Source organism: Nannospalax galili, unplaced genomic scaffold, assembly GCF_000622305.1.
Source record: "Nannospalax galili isolate Female #2095 unplaced genomic scaffold, S.galili_v1.0 scaffold85, whole genome shotgun sequence".
Taxonomy (NCBI): domain Eukaryota; kingdom Metazoa; phylum Chordata; class Mammalia; order Rodentia; family Spalacidae; genus Nannospalax; species Nannospalax galili.
Window position 1 is genome coordinate 3,112,653 of NW_008358866.1, and position 15,624 is coordinate 3,128,276.

Sequence of the window (15,624 nt, forward strand, 5' to 3'; positions counted from 1 at the left end):
CTGGGATCATGAGCTATCATGTCCGGCTAGAACCTTCTTTCTAACCCTCATTCTCTTAGTAAATCAATAGTTAAGCTGGGCAAACTAAATTGAACTCACTGAATTTCTAGAAATGAAAACATTTCTAATCTCTCATGGTTTTAAAGTCTCTTAGGCTAAAGGAGCAACTAAAGCATTAGATTACACAGTAAGTCATTCCTTCTCCGATCCCCAAGATAACAGAGCTTCAGGAAGTTAGGACTTGGACAGTATCTTGGGTGACTTCTCATTTCTCCAAGGTGTAAAGGCCAGTGGAGCCAGGGTCTGCTCCAACATCATCCAGTATGAACAGCAAGGCGAAGGCTGGGAACTGAAAGCTTTTGTTTTGTTTGTGATACTATTCAATTTTGACGGCCTTGCTACTGCAAACATTCTGATAATTTTCATTTTTATGAAAATACTAAATTTCTTTTTCTTAATTTATTATTTTTATTTTATGTGTATTGCCTGCACGCAGGTAAGTGCACCCGTGTTATGCAATGCATGCAGAGGTCAGAAGAGACTGTCGGATCCCCTGGAACCTGAGTTATGAACAGTTGTTAGCTGCCACGTGGGTGCTGGGATTCAAACCTGGGTCTTCTGCAAAAACAGTATTCTTAACTGCCGAACCATGTCTCCAGCCCCAAAAGTACTAAATTTTTTAATAGAGTAATGGCTACTATGGTAGCGACTTCCAAGATGGTTTCATCTGTCTAACTTATCTAAGGAAAACTTCTTTTAAAAATTTTATTTTAAATTTGTTTTTAAGTGTATGAGTATATTGTCTGTCTGTATGTAAGTGAACCATGGTATGCAAAGCCTGTGGAGGTCAGAAGAGGGCTTAGGATCCCCTGGAACTGGAATTACAGGTGGTTGTTAGCTGCTATGTTGATGCTGGGAACCAAACCTGGATTCTCTGCAAGATCAGCCAGCACTCTTAACCATGGAGCCATCTCTCCAGCCCCAGGAAAATGTATTTTCATTGCGACAATTTTCTCTTCTAGAATGAAGAAGGACAGTAGGATGGTGGGGGAGGGAACAAAGCTATAAGGTATTTTTTCCAGGAGTTAGCTATGGCACACAGACATGAAGAAAATAGTGGCCTAAAGTATCTTAAAGATGGCAGACAACAGGATGTTTTAGCAACTGGAAACCAGAAATTAAGTCCAGGAGCCATGCATGTTTCTAGGCAGCTGTGATTCCAGAGCAGGTGAAAATGACAAATGTTCAGTTGAAGCTTGGAGGACACTGACCCTGCCTGGAGCTACAGCAGATGCCTGTTAGGGAGGTGGGAATGGCTGCAGGCTTCATTGCCATCCTGCTGTCCCTTTTGCTTTTTTTTTTTTTTGGTTTGCTTGTTATATTTTGTTTTTGAGACAGTGTCTTGCTATGTTGCCCAAAATGGTCTTGAACCTCATGAGTGATGGGATTACAAGCATATAGCACCACATCCAGCTCTAATCTTATCCTTTCATGGCGATCACACATATGCAGAATCACTCAGCCTCAGAGGCTATCTCCCTCCCTAAAGGTGGAGACACTATCTGTCTCATCTCACATAGCTATAATGAGAACATTTGCAGTAGAACTTGTGAAGGCGTTTTAAAAGTTGTGCTATGGAAACTCCCGGTTTACATTCACTATCTGCTTTACATCCTAATGTTTCAATAAAGGATGATGTTTCTATCCTTAAGAACAAAAATGTTCATGAGCACAAGCTACATTTTAACACATAAACTAAATGTATCTAGGCTGCAAATAAAATGTTTATATGTAGATTCAGATATATGTAAACACCTATAGCGCGTGTCCTGGTGAGAGCTGTGGCTTGGACTGTATCCTAGCTCACACCTCTACATTTGCAAAATGAAGGACATGAGGAGATGGCTCAGTGGACAAGAGCTCTTGCTCTGTAAGCATGAGGACTTTAGGTCAAATACCCGCACCCAGGTTAAACCAGGCATGGCTGCTTATACTTGTCACCCCACTGTTTGGGGGCAGAGGCAGGCAAATACTGGGAGCTTGCTGGGCAGCCAGTCTTACCAAAATAGCAAGCTTCGGGTTCAGTGAGAGACCATGTAGCAAGAGAACAGGAAGAGAGCAACAAAGGAAGTCACACACCCACTATGCCTCTTTGTCTCTGCATGCACAGGCCAGTGCTTGCACGCCCACACTCTCCTGTGCATGCACAACCTCCACACCAACCCCCCTGCCACACACACACACACACACACACACACACACACACAATGAAGCAGCACTGTCATCTGCCTCCCAGCATTACTGTGAAGATAACTAAGAACAAGTGCCTACACTTAGTACAATGGTTGTCACACGGTTGGTCTGTTATTTCTCAGGAAATGTTAGCTCAATTTTCACTAGACAGGAAACCACAAAATAAGGCATTACTGCCATCTGGTGGCTGCTAACTTTAGCACTTTAACAGTAGTGATAGCTGCCAAGAAGGGGGAAAAAAAGCCAAGTACAGCCAAATGTCTGACCCTGAATAATTCACTTCTATTCTCTGCCTTAAAGTTTTATCTGTAAAATAGTGACATTTGTTCTAACAATGACGTCAAGACAAAGTCAAGATGAAATGCATTTTGACAGTTTGAAAGATCTTTATAATACATATTTTCTGGAGGCTAAAAATTTTACATTAATCATCTCTTTTAGCCTTAAGCATTATTAATAAAAATATTTTATACTGTCTTGAAAATTATTTATAGTAAGAACATTAAAACAAGTATAATTCAACAATTCAAGCAAAGTATGCCCACAAACCACACCTCTACTACCTGACACCTTATTTAACATACCTTTCCAGCAGCTTCCAGTTCTTTTTTATCTCTTTTGGCATTTCCAGCCAACATTTTCATTTCAACAATTCCTGATACAGCAATAAATGGAACAACCGATAACAGCAAAAGGGTTAACTGCCAACCATAGATAAATGATATAATAATACCAGTTCCAAGGTTGGCTGTGTTCTGTGCAATTAAAGCCAACCTGGTTCCTGTGGCCTGCAAGAGAAAAAGAATAATGCAGCTGTACGTGACATTCCAAACCCATGGGCTCCACCCTTGGGCCTTCTGGTCAGAAGGATAGGAGGGTTTTCACTCTTTTCTCCACAAACCCAAGACACCTGTGCCCAACTCATGAGGTTTGCTTTGGCATAACTTTCACACTCGTCCTTCTCCTACCCATGTGACAAACAGGGACCCAAGTAATCACCTGCTCTGCTTTGTGGACGAACTGTGGGGCCACATGCCTTTTTCATAAAGGTACCAACCCCAACATTTGTAATTTTAAAGACCATTTGGTTCAATTGTTCAGACAGAAAATTATACTCTTCTAGAAAACCATGTTACAAAGTACTCACCTCCTAAAGACCATCTACCACAAACACATATAAGGCTGGATTAGTGGTTGTACAGTTCAGAAAACTAGGACCACACTGAGGCCAGGCAGCATAGAGCAGGGGAGTTCTTTGAGAAGGCCCTGGAAGGCCAAGAAGACCTGGTAGATTATTCTGTGAATCTGTGAAGGTGAAGCCTCGTTGGCAGTGGAAACCCTAAGATGTTGGAGATGCTAGAACTGTGAGTTATCTGCCAAGAAGAGCTGCCTACAGGAAATGGCATCAGCCAAGGAGAGAGATGTATGTTGTAGGCAGCAAAGATGGAGGGGCTAAGTCATCTAAGCCTTTTGGAACAAAGCCCCAGACATGGGACATGAAGCTACAGAATTTGGTGTTTGTGCTGCTGGTTTTCAGTCTTGCTTTGGTCCAGTATTTCCTCAGTATGCTTCCCTCCCTTTAGGAATGGGAATGTGAATTTATTCCATTGTATGTTAGAAGTATGTTATTTGCTTTTTAATTTGGCAGGGGGTTATAGTTGAGAGAGTCCTTGAGTCTCAGAAGAGACTTTGGACTTCTGAACAGTGTTGAGACTGTTAAAGATGAGAACTTTTAAAACTGGACTAAATTAATTTTCCATTATGATACGGCCATGAGCCTAGGGGGGCCAGGAAGTGGAATGTTGTGCTTTGAATGGGACTGTTCCCCAATAGGCTCCAAGTATTTACTTGGCTTCAGTTCTTGAAGTGGTGGTGGTTTGGGAGGTGCGGCCTTGTGAAGGAAGCATGTCACCAGGAGTGGGCTTTGAGACTCATAGGCATGCCCCATTTTGGGTTTCTCTCTCTCTGCTCCCTGTGCATGTTTCAAGACGTAAGTTCTCAGCGTTCTGCTCCAGTCACCTCTGCTACTATGCCTCCCCAGCCATGATAGACTCTTACCCCTCTGGAACTGTAAGTCAAATAATCTCTTCCTTTTAGAAGTTACTTTGATCATGGTATTTTATCACATCAACAGAAAAGTAACTAATGCACCCTCCTCAGCTTCCAGCGTTGAGACCTAAACTGCTCAGGGCAGAGACCCTGATCAGTTATTAGTTCAAAATGGAGTGTGTGACCCACATTAGCTCCCATTAGAGTTAAGGGAAGTTTAGGTACAGGTATGTGCCCTTTCACTGATGGGAAACAAGGAAGCTTATAGCTTGACTTGTTGAGCCTGATGAAGCCAATACTGAGGAGGCAGCTCACACCGTATGAACAGAAGGAACCTGAGTGTCTGATTTATGAGCCAGTGGGTCAACATGCCTGGAAATCTAGTCTTCTTCTTATTGTTCAGGAAAGTTTTGGTTGAGTTTTATAACATTTCCAACTGAAACCATCTTTTTTTTTCTTTCTCGTCAGTACAGGAATTGAACCTAGGGTCTTGTGCATACTAGACAAGTTGTCCAACACTAAGCTATTCCCCAGCTGAAAGCATCTTAACAGTGTTGCTATGCCATATGCTTGCTTATTTATTAAAGAAAAATAGCAGCGGAGTACAATCTACATACTCCTTGGACTTGGGCAGCATCTGTCGCGAGTCTTGTAGAAAGTGCACCAGTACTGTTTTTATGATCATCAAACCAGCTCATGTCCTGTGGAATAAAAAAAAAAAAATCTCTAAATCAGCTTACAACAACAACAACAACAACAAAAAAAAAAAACAAGACAACCTCCCCAACAAGGGAGAAATTTCTACAGTGAACTTTGGTACTGAAACTCAAGGGAAACCTGTACAGAGTGGAGTTCCAGGCACAATCCTGGGCACACAGCCAGCCACATACACACTGGGCTCTGCCTCCTGACTGCCCTTCCCTGACAAGAAGGAAATCTCCAGTCTGAGGTAGAAGCAGGTTCATCACCTAAAGTCATTGCCCCTTCTGGTGCTATATTGAATCACCCCAACTTCACTATAAACATCTCTGCTCTGATTTAAGGAGGGTGGTCTTGTATAGGACATGCCTTTCTTGTAAATTCTAGGCATGGAAATTAAACATTGGGTTCTCAACATGCTTCTTTTTAAAATTTTGTTTAAACAGGGATTGTAAAAGTGTCATAGATCTTATTTTAATTTAAATATTTATTCAGGACATCTTTTACTTTCATGTAAAATTATTTCCCCTATATAAGCAGTTTAAAAACTACCAAAAAGAATTACCAACTCAGATATGCTCAAAATATAATGCCTACCATGAGCCCTGCTATCAACAGGGATGTAACCAAGTCAAGTCAATTGGATCTCTACAATTTTTCTTTAAAAGTGGAACACCTATGTTTGCACATTTCCCACACATCCTACCTTAGAATGTGAACTTAGATAATAAGTAATATTTCAAAGAACTGATAAGTGAATTAATGTAAAAACAGAGTTCAAAAAAGACAAAACATAATTATCAGCATTTGAAAAAAACCTAGTTAGAAAGCTGATTGTGGCACACAAACATGAATGCTACCTACCATCTTCTCCTGTGTACCAAGGCACCCTACAGTCTGTAAAGACTGACCATGGTCTGTGCAGGATCCAGAAAAGAAACACTGGTACTTGAAATAAGAGCATTCACATTGATATAGTTGCAGAATAAGCCAAAAAGCTACTGAAATGAAGCCTACTTCCATGAAAACCCTGAGAAGACTCTGGCTTTTGCAGGACAAGGACAACCTGTAGGACCCTTGCTTGGAAGGTCAGTCTTGCTTGGAAGTCTTGGCAGGGAAATATGACCGTTAGCATACCAACTGCAGCAGGAAGAGCCTTAAAATGAAAGAAACCTAAGCACCAAATCCAATATGCTCACCTGTCTTAGCATTGCTTTAAAAGCCATGAACCGCAGCCTTGTGGTGAGGATCTCACCAGCTTTCCCAAATGTGAAGCCCTGGGGGAGAAAACAAAGGCTCTTGCTCCTTTTGATTTTCATTAGTGTCCTGACACAACTGCATGCATTCACACTGATTTCACATTACTTATATGTTAATCAATTCTTCAAATAACAAAAGCCTATGACCACATACTAATTTGGAGTACCAACTTAAAATGCTGGCACTGCTGAATCGTTAGTATATGTTGGGACTGTAACACTTGAATCCTTCAAGTTTTGTCTTCTCATCCATTTCAGTAACTTTTAAAGGCAGCATCTCATTAACTAAGATACAGTATTTAACTACAGTGTTTGGTATGTTCCTATACTTTCTATAGAATGGTTGAAAAATAAGAAGAAACAGTATTCTATACAGAGATACATTTTAGTCACTGTGCTATAGAAAAAGGGTGTTCTACTTGTTAAGTGCAAATGAGTCCGCTGGCATAGCTCCACCTCTTCTTGAATTAAGGAACAATTAGGCTGCACTTCCCCAAGCCTCCTTGCCAGACAATTTCCTTTTACTACTAATTAATTAATTAATTAAGTAAGTAAGTAAGTAAATAAGTAATAATTTGTCTAATTCCATTGCAGACTTGAAGAGAAGGGTAAATTATAGCTACTTACCTGAAGGAAGAAAGTGAAAAAAGAAAGAATCCCCAGACCCAAGAAAAGCAGGGAGAACATATTGCACTTCTGCTGCTTCACGTCATCGTCCCCAGGGCCAAAGATCTAGAAAAGAACATTTTGGAACACTCACTTAGCTGGCTAGATTGACCCTTGTTCATTCTCACCCTATATAATGCTTGAATGCCACATCTCTGAATGTAGCTTTTGAATACGTGCGTTTTTCGGTTTGTGGTAAAATGGACCAATTTAGCCACTATTAAGTGGACGATTTGGTGATATATGCACATAAAAGTTGTTGTATAGCCTCTCTCACATTCCAGATCCAGGGCATTTTCAATATTCCATTAAACAATATTTCCCTATTTTTCCTCCTCCTAACCCCTGAAAACTCTATTCTATATTCTGGATCTATGACTTTGAGAATCACTTTCCTTTTCTCTAATAACTATGTTCAAACTGGAGACTAGTCCAGATGTCCAGAGCTGGGCTTGCTTCTGGGACACGTGGGATAGCTGGGCCTCCAACAGTGATGCCAATGTTGGGGTAGGCTATGGAGGACACCTGGGACTGTACAAAGCAGAACTCTACCTAGCCAGGAATGGGGGTGTGTGGTAAGGCTGCTCCACATGCTCCTTATCTGTGATCAGCCTGTTCTCTCCTGCCTTTCCTGGAGGACTGCTACATATTGGCCCCCTGCTACTCCTGCAGCTTCCAGAATGCCACTCCCTGTTGTGCCTGGTCTTGGACTGGGTAAAAACCCTGAGGGACTACCAGCAAAGACCAGCCCCCCTCAGTAAACAAATGAGGTGCCTGTGCCTGATACAGGTTTTACATGATGAGAGCTAATTAGAATACCTTCTTCATTGACTTCAGGCTTTATAAGTTCATTAATGTCATAAGATGGCTCAAAGGTTACAGTTATTTCAATTTGTGGTAAAATACACCTCACATAAAACTGATCAATTTAGCTTTTCCCTTAGCCTAAAAAGGAACTAAGGATTTTGGCCTAGTTTAATTTGAGGCAGCTTAACCCCAGAGTGGGTGAGGTTAGGGTAAGCAGCAGCTGAAGGACTGCTGCATTCAGGCCACACGGGGTGTTTTCAGACTTACAGCGATCATCTCTGACAGTATGATGGAGACCGCGGGTTGCAGGGCCCCATTGACAACAGCACAGACTGTCCCTACCACAAAGTAGGGCCATTCTGTTTTATTCAGTTTCAGGATCTTCAGGAAAGACACTGGTGGCACATTTGCATCCTAGAACATAGAAATATCAGAACAAGCAGGTGAAAACACAACCACTCATAGTGTTTGTGGACACAGAGAAGGCATGGCTTATTACCTCAAGAATCTTGCAAATTAAATGGCTAGCCCTTCACTAGGGAATACAGGACAGTGCCCGCCAATGACACAGCACATACAGATTATGAATCGTACATAGAAGAGGCAATTTCCATGGTGTGATCAGGTGTCTCTGTTCTAGCCTCTGCAGGTTGAGAGGCAGCAGGATCTGGGCATAAATGACCTGGGATCCACGTTTCAGCTCTGGACTTGGACAGTTCTGGGTCTATGACAGCCATGGCTGAGCCAGGTGAGCTCAGCTGTAGTTTTCTCATCCTAGAATAATGCTGCAGCCTGTCGTTCCAATAGCAGTGACACCAGCGTCAAATGAGGCCATAGGTGTGAACAGGTGGGTCAGTGTCCTTACAAATGTACAATATCGTTAATCAAAGGACATGGGCTTGGGCTCCCCACCCTCACCCTAGAATTCTGCCCAGTGCTTCCAAATTAATCACACTTTTCTTTGACCACTGTTCCCGGAGCAGATGTCTTTTTATTTCACAGCTTGTTTCGTGGTCTGCAAATTTGTTCTCTATACTAGGCTCTTTTCTACTGATTTTTTTTTAACTGTGAAGACTATGTCTTTATATTCCTAGGAATGTACTCAGTTCCTGGCACATTCTCAGCAAATACTAAACTAAATTTCTGATCAAGTGTGAAGGATTTAGGTCTCATAAAGAATATTTTAGCTGGGTGTGGTGGCATGCCTTTAATCCCAGCACTCAGGAGGCAGAGGCAGGCAGATCTCTGTGAGTTCAAGGTCAGCCTGGTCTCAATAGTGAGTTCCGGGCCAGCTGGGGCTACAGGGAGACCCTGTTTCAAATGTGGGGGTGCACATGTGTGAGGGTACACAAGCATGTGGAGGTATACCTTGGGTGTACTACCTGAGCAGTCATTCACCTTGTTTATTTATTTATTTTGGTCTTTTTGAAACAGGGTCTCCTGTAGCCCCAGCTGGCCTGGAACTCACTATGTAGACCAGGCGACCTTGAACTCACAGAGATTTGCCTGCCTCTGCCTCCTGAGTGCTGGGATTAAAGGCGTGCGCCACCACACCCAGCTACAAAAGCAACTTAACTTTAAACAACCATAGACATGGAATCCCACACTCATGAGTTAATTTAGTTGGACTGATTTTATGTCTATGAGACAGAGTACACAGAAATAGGTTCTACTCAGCCCTTTCTTTTCAAATTACCCATTTTTACTGAACTTTAGGGGTTTTTTTCTTCCATGGCTGACATCTTTAAGACCCAGTCTCCAGGGTGATTATGAGTCTCTTCCTCCAATTCTTTTCTTCTGTGCACTCAGGGGGCTATTCCCAGGCCCCTCTAATCAGACTTACTCTTGCCCTCTCCTTTGGCACATTATTTGCCCCTCTGTGCTGATTATTAGGACAATCTTGTTGACTGTGGCATCTTCTTCCTACCTTCTCCTTGGTACACTTCTTCAACAGAAATGCTCCTTAAATAATGGGCTCTAAAGATTGAGCAAAACAAATCTCAGCCTAGATCGGGAAATGAAAAGTCGGTAATTCCACAGCCCCAAAGAGGGGAAATTGCTTATTTTACTTATGATAATTAAGCTTTACAATGACAGAACTGTTATTACTCTTTCTATAAATGTAACAAGACTAAGACTGCTTAACAGAACCCCTATCCCCTATAATTTCTGTCATAAATCATATTGTCGGCCAGGAAAAAAAGGATGCAAATGAATGGGTTCTTTTCTTCATGCCATGAGCTAAAAGAAACTCAGTCTTCAGCATTAGAGTACATTGAAACTGTATCTTGAGATAAGAAAATATCTTTTCGGTTGACTAAGTTCCAGGGGACTGTGGAGCATTTCTCAAAATGTCCTGTAACTGTGGTGAGTCATCTGTCCTGTTCAGGGAGGTCATGGAGACCCCACTAGATGGACTTGAACCAGTGTCCAGTCTACAAAGAGGAGGGTCAACTCAGAGGAAACACGTCCTCCATGCTTCCAAGTGAAGCCAGCCACCATCGAGCAGGACCTTTGACTTATCTTCACATAGATAGAACTGGTAAAAGAAAGGAGCCAGGGGCTCCTCCCAACCCCATGTGACCCCTGAGGAACACATCCTCCAACAACCTGAAGAGTAAAAATAAATTGGTTTATTTGGGTCAATTGTATGGTCTTAAACACCCAAAAGGAAAGCTATAACCAAAGATTAAAGTGATCAGTATATTTCTTTAAGAGTTCAAGGGATTACACTTCCCATACATTAGGGTTAAGTCCATACAAAACGTTATTTAGACAATTATTTCTCATTGATGATTTTGTTTCTAAGCAGAAAATGCTGCTCAAACGTAAGACTTCAAATCTTGGTCTCCAATACTGTAGTGTCCACCTGTAGCTAAGGGAGACAACCAGCTTGTGCTGGATAGCTTTAGTGTCAACTTGACACACCTGCTAAATTTGTTTTCTCCCCCTATCTAGAAGCCTTTGAGAGGGAACTGACACTGATTCTAGTCACTCCAAACAGCTATCAAAGCACTTGAAAACAAATCCTGAGTCTGTCACTTTTGAGTCCAGCCTTGGCAGACAAAAGGAAAATGAGGAGGAACCCAATAGATGGATACTTTTGGAAGCTGTCATCAAGAAATCCCAATGGACTCTGATATGAATATTTGAAATTTATCGTGTTTTGACTTTTTTCTGGTTCCCTGTCTAGAACTTGTAATGCTAAGTACTCTTGCCTTTACTTCTCCTTCACATCCCCTAAACACCAGTCAAGGACCTTCTTTTCTCCCTACAGATAAGAGTTATGCAATTTGGGAGTCTTTTAGATAGACCCATTGAAAGGGTACCCAAATTACCTCACCCTGCGTCCCTGTTCAGCAAGGAAGAAGCCAGAGCAGTCTGTGTCTCAATTCCCTATCTGCAATTTGGGTAACCTCTTCAGAGGATGGTGTGATAAGAATAGGAAGTAGGAAGTGGCTAAGCAGTTAGGGTAAAAGAAAAGTAGTCAGTTTCTTGGCTAAAAGTCAAAATGTCCTTGGGCCTCTTAGCAACATACTCTGTTCCAAAGGCCAAAAATGTCAAAAGTATTTGGGAGCTCTTATCTAATCCCTAAAAGATTTTAGGGTTACCTCTTCAGAGGATGGACTATTAGAATAGCAAAAAGCCCCAGAAAAGAAAGAAAGAAAAGGAAGGAAGGAAGGAAGGAAGGAAGGAAGGAAGGAAGGAAGGAAGGAAGGAAGGAAGGAAGAGCACACGAAGTTGTCAGAAAAAAAGTGATAGGGAGTTATGGGAGGTGTTGGGAGGAGGGAGTGGGTGTGGATTTGATCAAAACGCCTTATATGCATGCATGAAATTCTCAATAAAGTTTTTTTTTTTTTAAAGAAAATACCTTTTCTTGAGGTTGATCCCCTCTCTAGTATAAAAGCATTTCACTTGAATATGAATGTCTCCTGGTGAGGGATGGTCTGAAATATTCAATTTTTCTATTTCATGAAATTCTATTTCATTTGTTTTTTTTTTCTTAGTAAAAGAAATTCCATATAATTCAGTGTATCAATGCATTTAGCAAAAAGATACAACTTTCCATGTTCCCTTGTAGCTGGGTATTGCTCTATGCTTAAGACATGGGCAATGACTTGTAAACGAAAGCACTGGGTGAGACTTAGGGAAAGTCTTTTGCTTTGCTCCTTCCTGCTGCTTTGACCACAGGAAAGCCAGCTAGGGCTTCAGGCGTCCTTACAGATCATGGTGACTGTGAGGATGGGAGCTGCCAGTCAGGAAGGTAAGGTGAACATGAAGGGAGCACAGTCCCTGGCTATCGTGGAGCTCCCATTCTAGATCTGAACTTTTCACCTTTAACATTTCTTTTATGTGAAGGAAAATTAAAAACATTCAACCTGTTAAAACTGATGCTACTCTGGGTTTTTTAGTACAGCTAATCAAATATAATCCTACTTCACAAAGTATACTAATACTAGAACTTATTTTAGACTAACTTTATTATTTGTGGATATAAAGATGAATAGAATATTTGATTGTAATATTAAGCATCTCAGCACAAAGACTACATTTTATCTATTTTTTTAATTGGAAATCAATTTTTAATTGGAATTTATTTTAATTCACTGACAAATACATTTTTTAAAAACTATCTATCTATCTGTCTATCTATCTATCTATCTGTCTGTCTATCTATCTGTCTGTCTATCTATCTATCATCTATCTATCTATCTGTTTATCTATCTATCTATCTCTGTCTATCTATCTATCTATCTATCTATCTATCTATCTATCTATCTATCTATTTGGTTTTGTGAGACAGCGTGTCCTTGTAACCCCAGCTGTCCTGGAACTGGCTACGTAGATCAGGCTGGCCTTGAACTCACTGAGAGTCCCTGGCACCTAAGTGCTGGAATTAAAGTCGTGTGCCACCACACTTGGCTTCCTTTTCTTTTAAAGAGAAGTATGGCACACAGTAGGAATCTACACCTGAAAAACACCTGTGAGGGTAAGGATTTCAACAGCAAAATATAAAGCAAAAGGCTTAACTGGAGTGGAAAATAACTTACAAGTTCACTGGTTTCTACATCAAGCCCATTCTGATGTGCTCGTGAACTTTTATGACTTTTATTAGTAGAATTCCTAAATATTCGAGATTTCCAGCCATTGGGGGCCATGCCACTTGTAGCCTTTTCTTCATTTAGTTCAACTTCAAAATCCTCTGCCAGGATCTGGTTTCCTGATGTCTGAAAGACAAATAAGACATTAAATTGCATGTGTGCGTGTGTGTGTGCATGCATGTGTTTGTGCGTGTGTGTACAGATGAACAAAATCTCCAAGTTTAGAATCATAAAGCAATTCTGAACATGTATCAAGATTTTTAATTTTTATATCCAATGACAGATCCTCAATCTAAGTTAGCTAGAAAACCATAAAGGGATATACCAACACAGAAGTAAAAAGGTTACAATGGAAAGAGGTTAATCTCTATTTGAGCAAGCTGAGAATTAGAGCATACAGGAATTTTCAACAAATCGAAAGGCAAACTTTTTCTTTTTCTTTTCTTTTACCAAATATTACTTTTTTTTTTTTTTAATTTTTTGGTCTTTTTGAGACAGGGTCTTCTGGTAGCTCCAGCTGTCCTGGGTTCACTATGGAGACCAAGCTAGCCTAGAACTCACAGAGATCCGCTTGCCTCTGCCTATCCAGTGCTGGGATTAAAGGCCTGCACCACCACTACCGGCTAAATATTACTATCTTATTAACCCAAGTAGCCATTTTTCTTAGATATAAGTAATGCCATGGCTTATATTTTTTTTCAGAACTGACACAGCTGAGCACAGCTCTCTGAGCCACTGCATAAAATGGGTGGTAATTAAGCTGCAGCTTCAAGGTTGCATAGGCACAAGACAATTCAGTCTAATGAAGTATCCATTGGCTAGAGTTGAGGTAAAACAAGTTGACATTCATTTAGAGGTAACAATGTGACTATACCACAATGTCACCAAAGAAATGGAACAAACAATGAGGCTGAATTTTAATCATGCAAACACAATAAAGAATCTTATTTACGGCACAACCCGCAGGCCTCTCTCCCGGGCAAGTCGATTGTACCCTATGTCCTTGACTCCTCAGCTTCATTCACCCTCCCATCTCCCCCTCTCGTCTCTCCTCCTAGACAGGGACCTGTCCCATTCCTTGTATTGGTGCCCCAGGCACCAGGGGAACCACCACTGCTTTCTGATCCTTTGCATCCAGACCAACCCAGTTCCTTCTGGAGTCCCCAGGAGCACTGCTTCTGGGCCTGGCCCCACCCTCACCTCCCTCTACTTCCCTGGGCTGCACAACCCACCCACTGCTTTCCTGGACCCCAGGGCTGACCTTTCCGATTCCTGATCCTTTGCACCCAGACCAACCCAGTTCCTCAGTACAGTCCCCAGAAGCCCTTGCAGCCTCTTCCTGCCCCCATCTCCTTTTGCATCTCTGGGTTGCAGGGCCACCAGCTACTCAAGACCAGCATCTTTCCTGGGCCCTGCTCCCAGGCCAGTCCAACCCCCAAATTCCTGAGGCCAAAATCTTTCCTGGAGGGATCCAAACCTTAGAGAAAGCCTGAAAACATGTGATCCTCATCTGTGGGAACTCCTGAAGACAAAAGCAATCTGGCCACTCCAATATAAAATCAAAAGACAGAGCCAGAAGCTTAGAGGAACCAGTTTTTCATGCTCAAAAAGCAAAATACAAAGACACATAAAGTTCACAAAAAGAAGACCTGAACTTGAAGGCTTGAGTCTCACACAAGAATCAGAAACTACAAAAGAAATCCACATGTCAAAATCACAGAGAAAAAATAATAACAAAAAAACAAAATAACATATCTCCACCAAATACCAATAGTCCTCTAGAGAAGTACAATAAGAACCCCCTAGAGTTAATGCAGGATGTGGAACTTGAACAATTATAAACATGACAAAAAAATTCAGTGAATTTAAAGAACACACAAAAAAAGAAATCAAAGAACTGAAGGAAGATAAGGATAAACATCTGAATGAATTCAGAAAGGAGCTAAATATTGAAGAATTTTCAGGCTGAAATGAAGAAGGAAGTGAAACACTCAGTAAGTCAATTAGAAACAACATGAGTGCTAGGACGAATAAAATGAAAATCAGAATATCAAGTCTGGAAGACAAAGTGGATGAATTAGACCACTCAAGCAAAGATTATGAAAAATTTAAGAAATCACAAGAATGGAATATACAGGAAAGAATATATTCTTTTTATAGACCAAACTTATGAACCATAGGCATACAGGAAGGAGAAGAATCCCAAAATAATGGCATGGAACAGATCTTCAACAGAATCGTGGAAGAAAATTTCCCAAAATTAAAGAAAGACATGCCCATACAAATACAAGAAGCATATAGAACACCAAACAGGACCAGAAAAGAAACTCTCCATGAAACATCATAGTAAAAACACTAAATATACAAAACAAAGAGACAATACTGAAAGCTGCAAAAGAGAAACAAGTCACATATAAAGAAAAACCCATTAGGATTACAGCTAACTTTTCAGTGCAAACTATGAAAGCCAGTTTTAAATGACCACAGATGACATCCCAGATTACTGCACCCATCTGAAATGTCTATTATAGTTGAAAGGAAAAGAAAAATCTTCCATGACATAAATAGGCTGAAGGCATTCATGTCCACAAAACCAGTCCTTCAGGGATTTCTGGAAGCAATACAAAGAGCTGAAGAAAGGAATGACTATACCCAAGAGATTGCGGAAAGAAATCCAATTAAGGTATAACTGTGGAAAAGTACAGCTATGTAAAGAATGTAAACAGAAATAAAAATGACAGGATTCACTATCCAGCTCTCATTAATAACTTTAAATATTAATGGACTGA

The 15,624-nt window shown here is 40.9% G+C and overlaps 1 protein-coding gene across 6 annotated transcripts in view; it reads right to left on the reverse strand.

Annotated features, from left to right (window-relative positions):
• Window positions 1-15,624, reverse strand: part of Abcb4 (ATP binding cassette subfamily B member 4) — a 92,506-nt gene that overhangs the window by 13,115 nt on the left and 63,767 nt on the right. For all 6 annotated transcript variants that reach the window (XM_008822485.1, XM_029558315.1, XM_029558316.1 and 3 more), the window contains 6 exons: window positions 12,785-12,961; window positions 8,001-8,147; window positions 6,888-6,992; window positions 6,201-6,278; window positions 4,920-5,003; window positions 2,838-3,041 (listed from right to left, as the gene is read on the reverse strand). In XM_008822485.1, coding sequence (XP_008820707.1) covers window positions 2,838-3,041; window positions 4,920-5,003; window positions 6,201-6,278; window positions 6,888-6,992; window positions 8,001-8,147; window positions 12,785-12,961 — 795 coding nt within the window. The remainder of the gene's footprint in view (window positions 1-2,837; window positions 3,042-4,919; window positions 5,004-6,200; window positions 6,279-6,887; window positions 6,993-8,000; window positions 8,148-12,784; window positions 12,962-15,624) is intronic.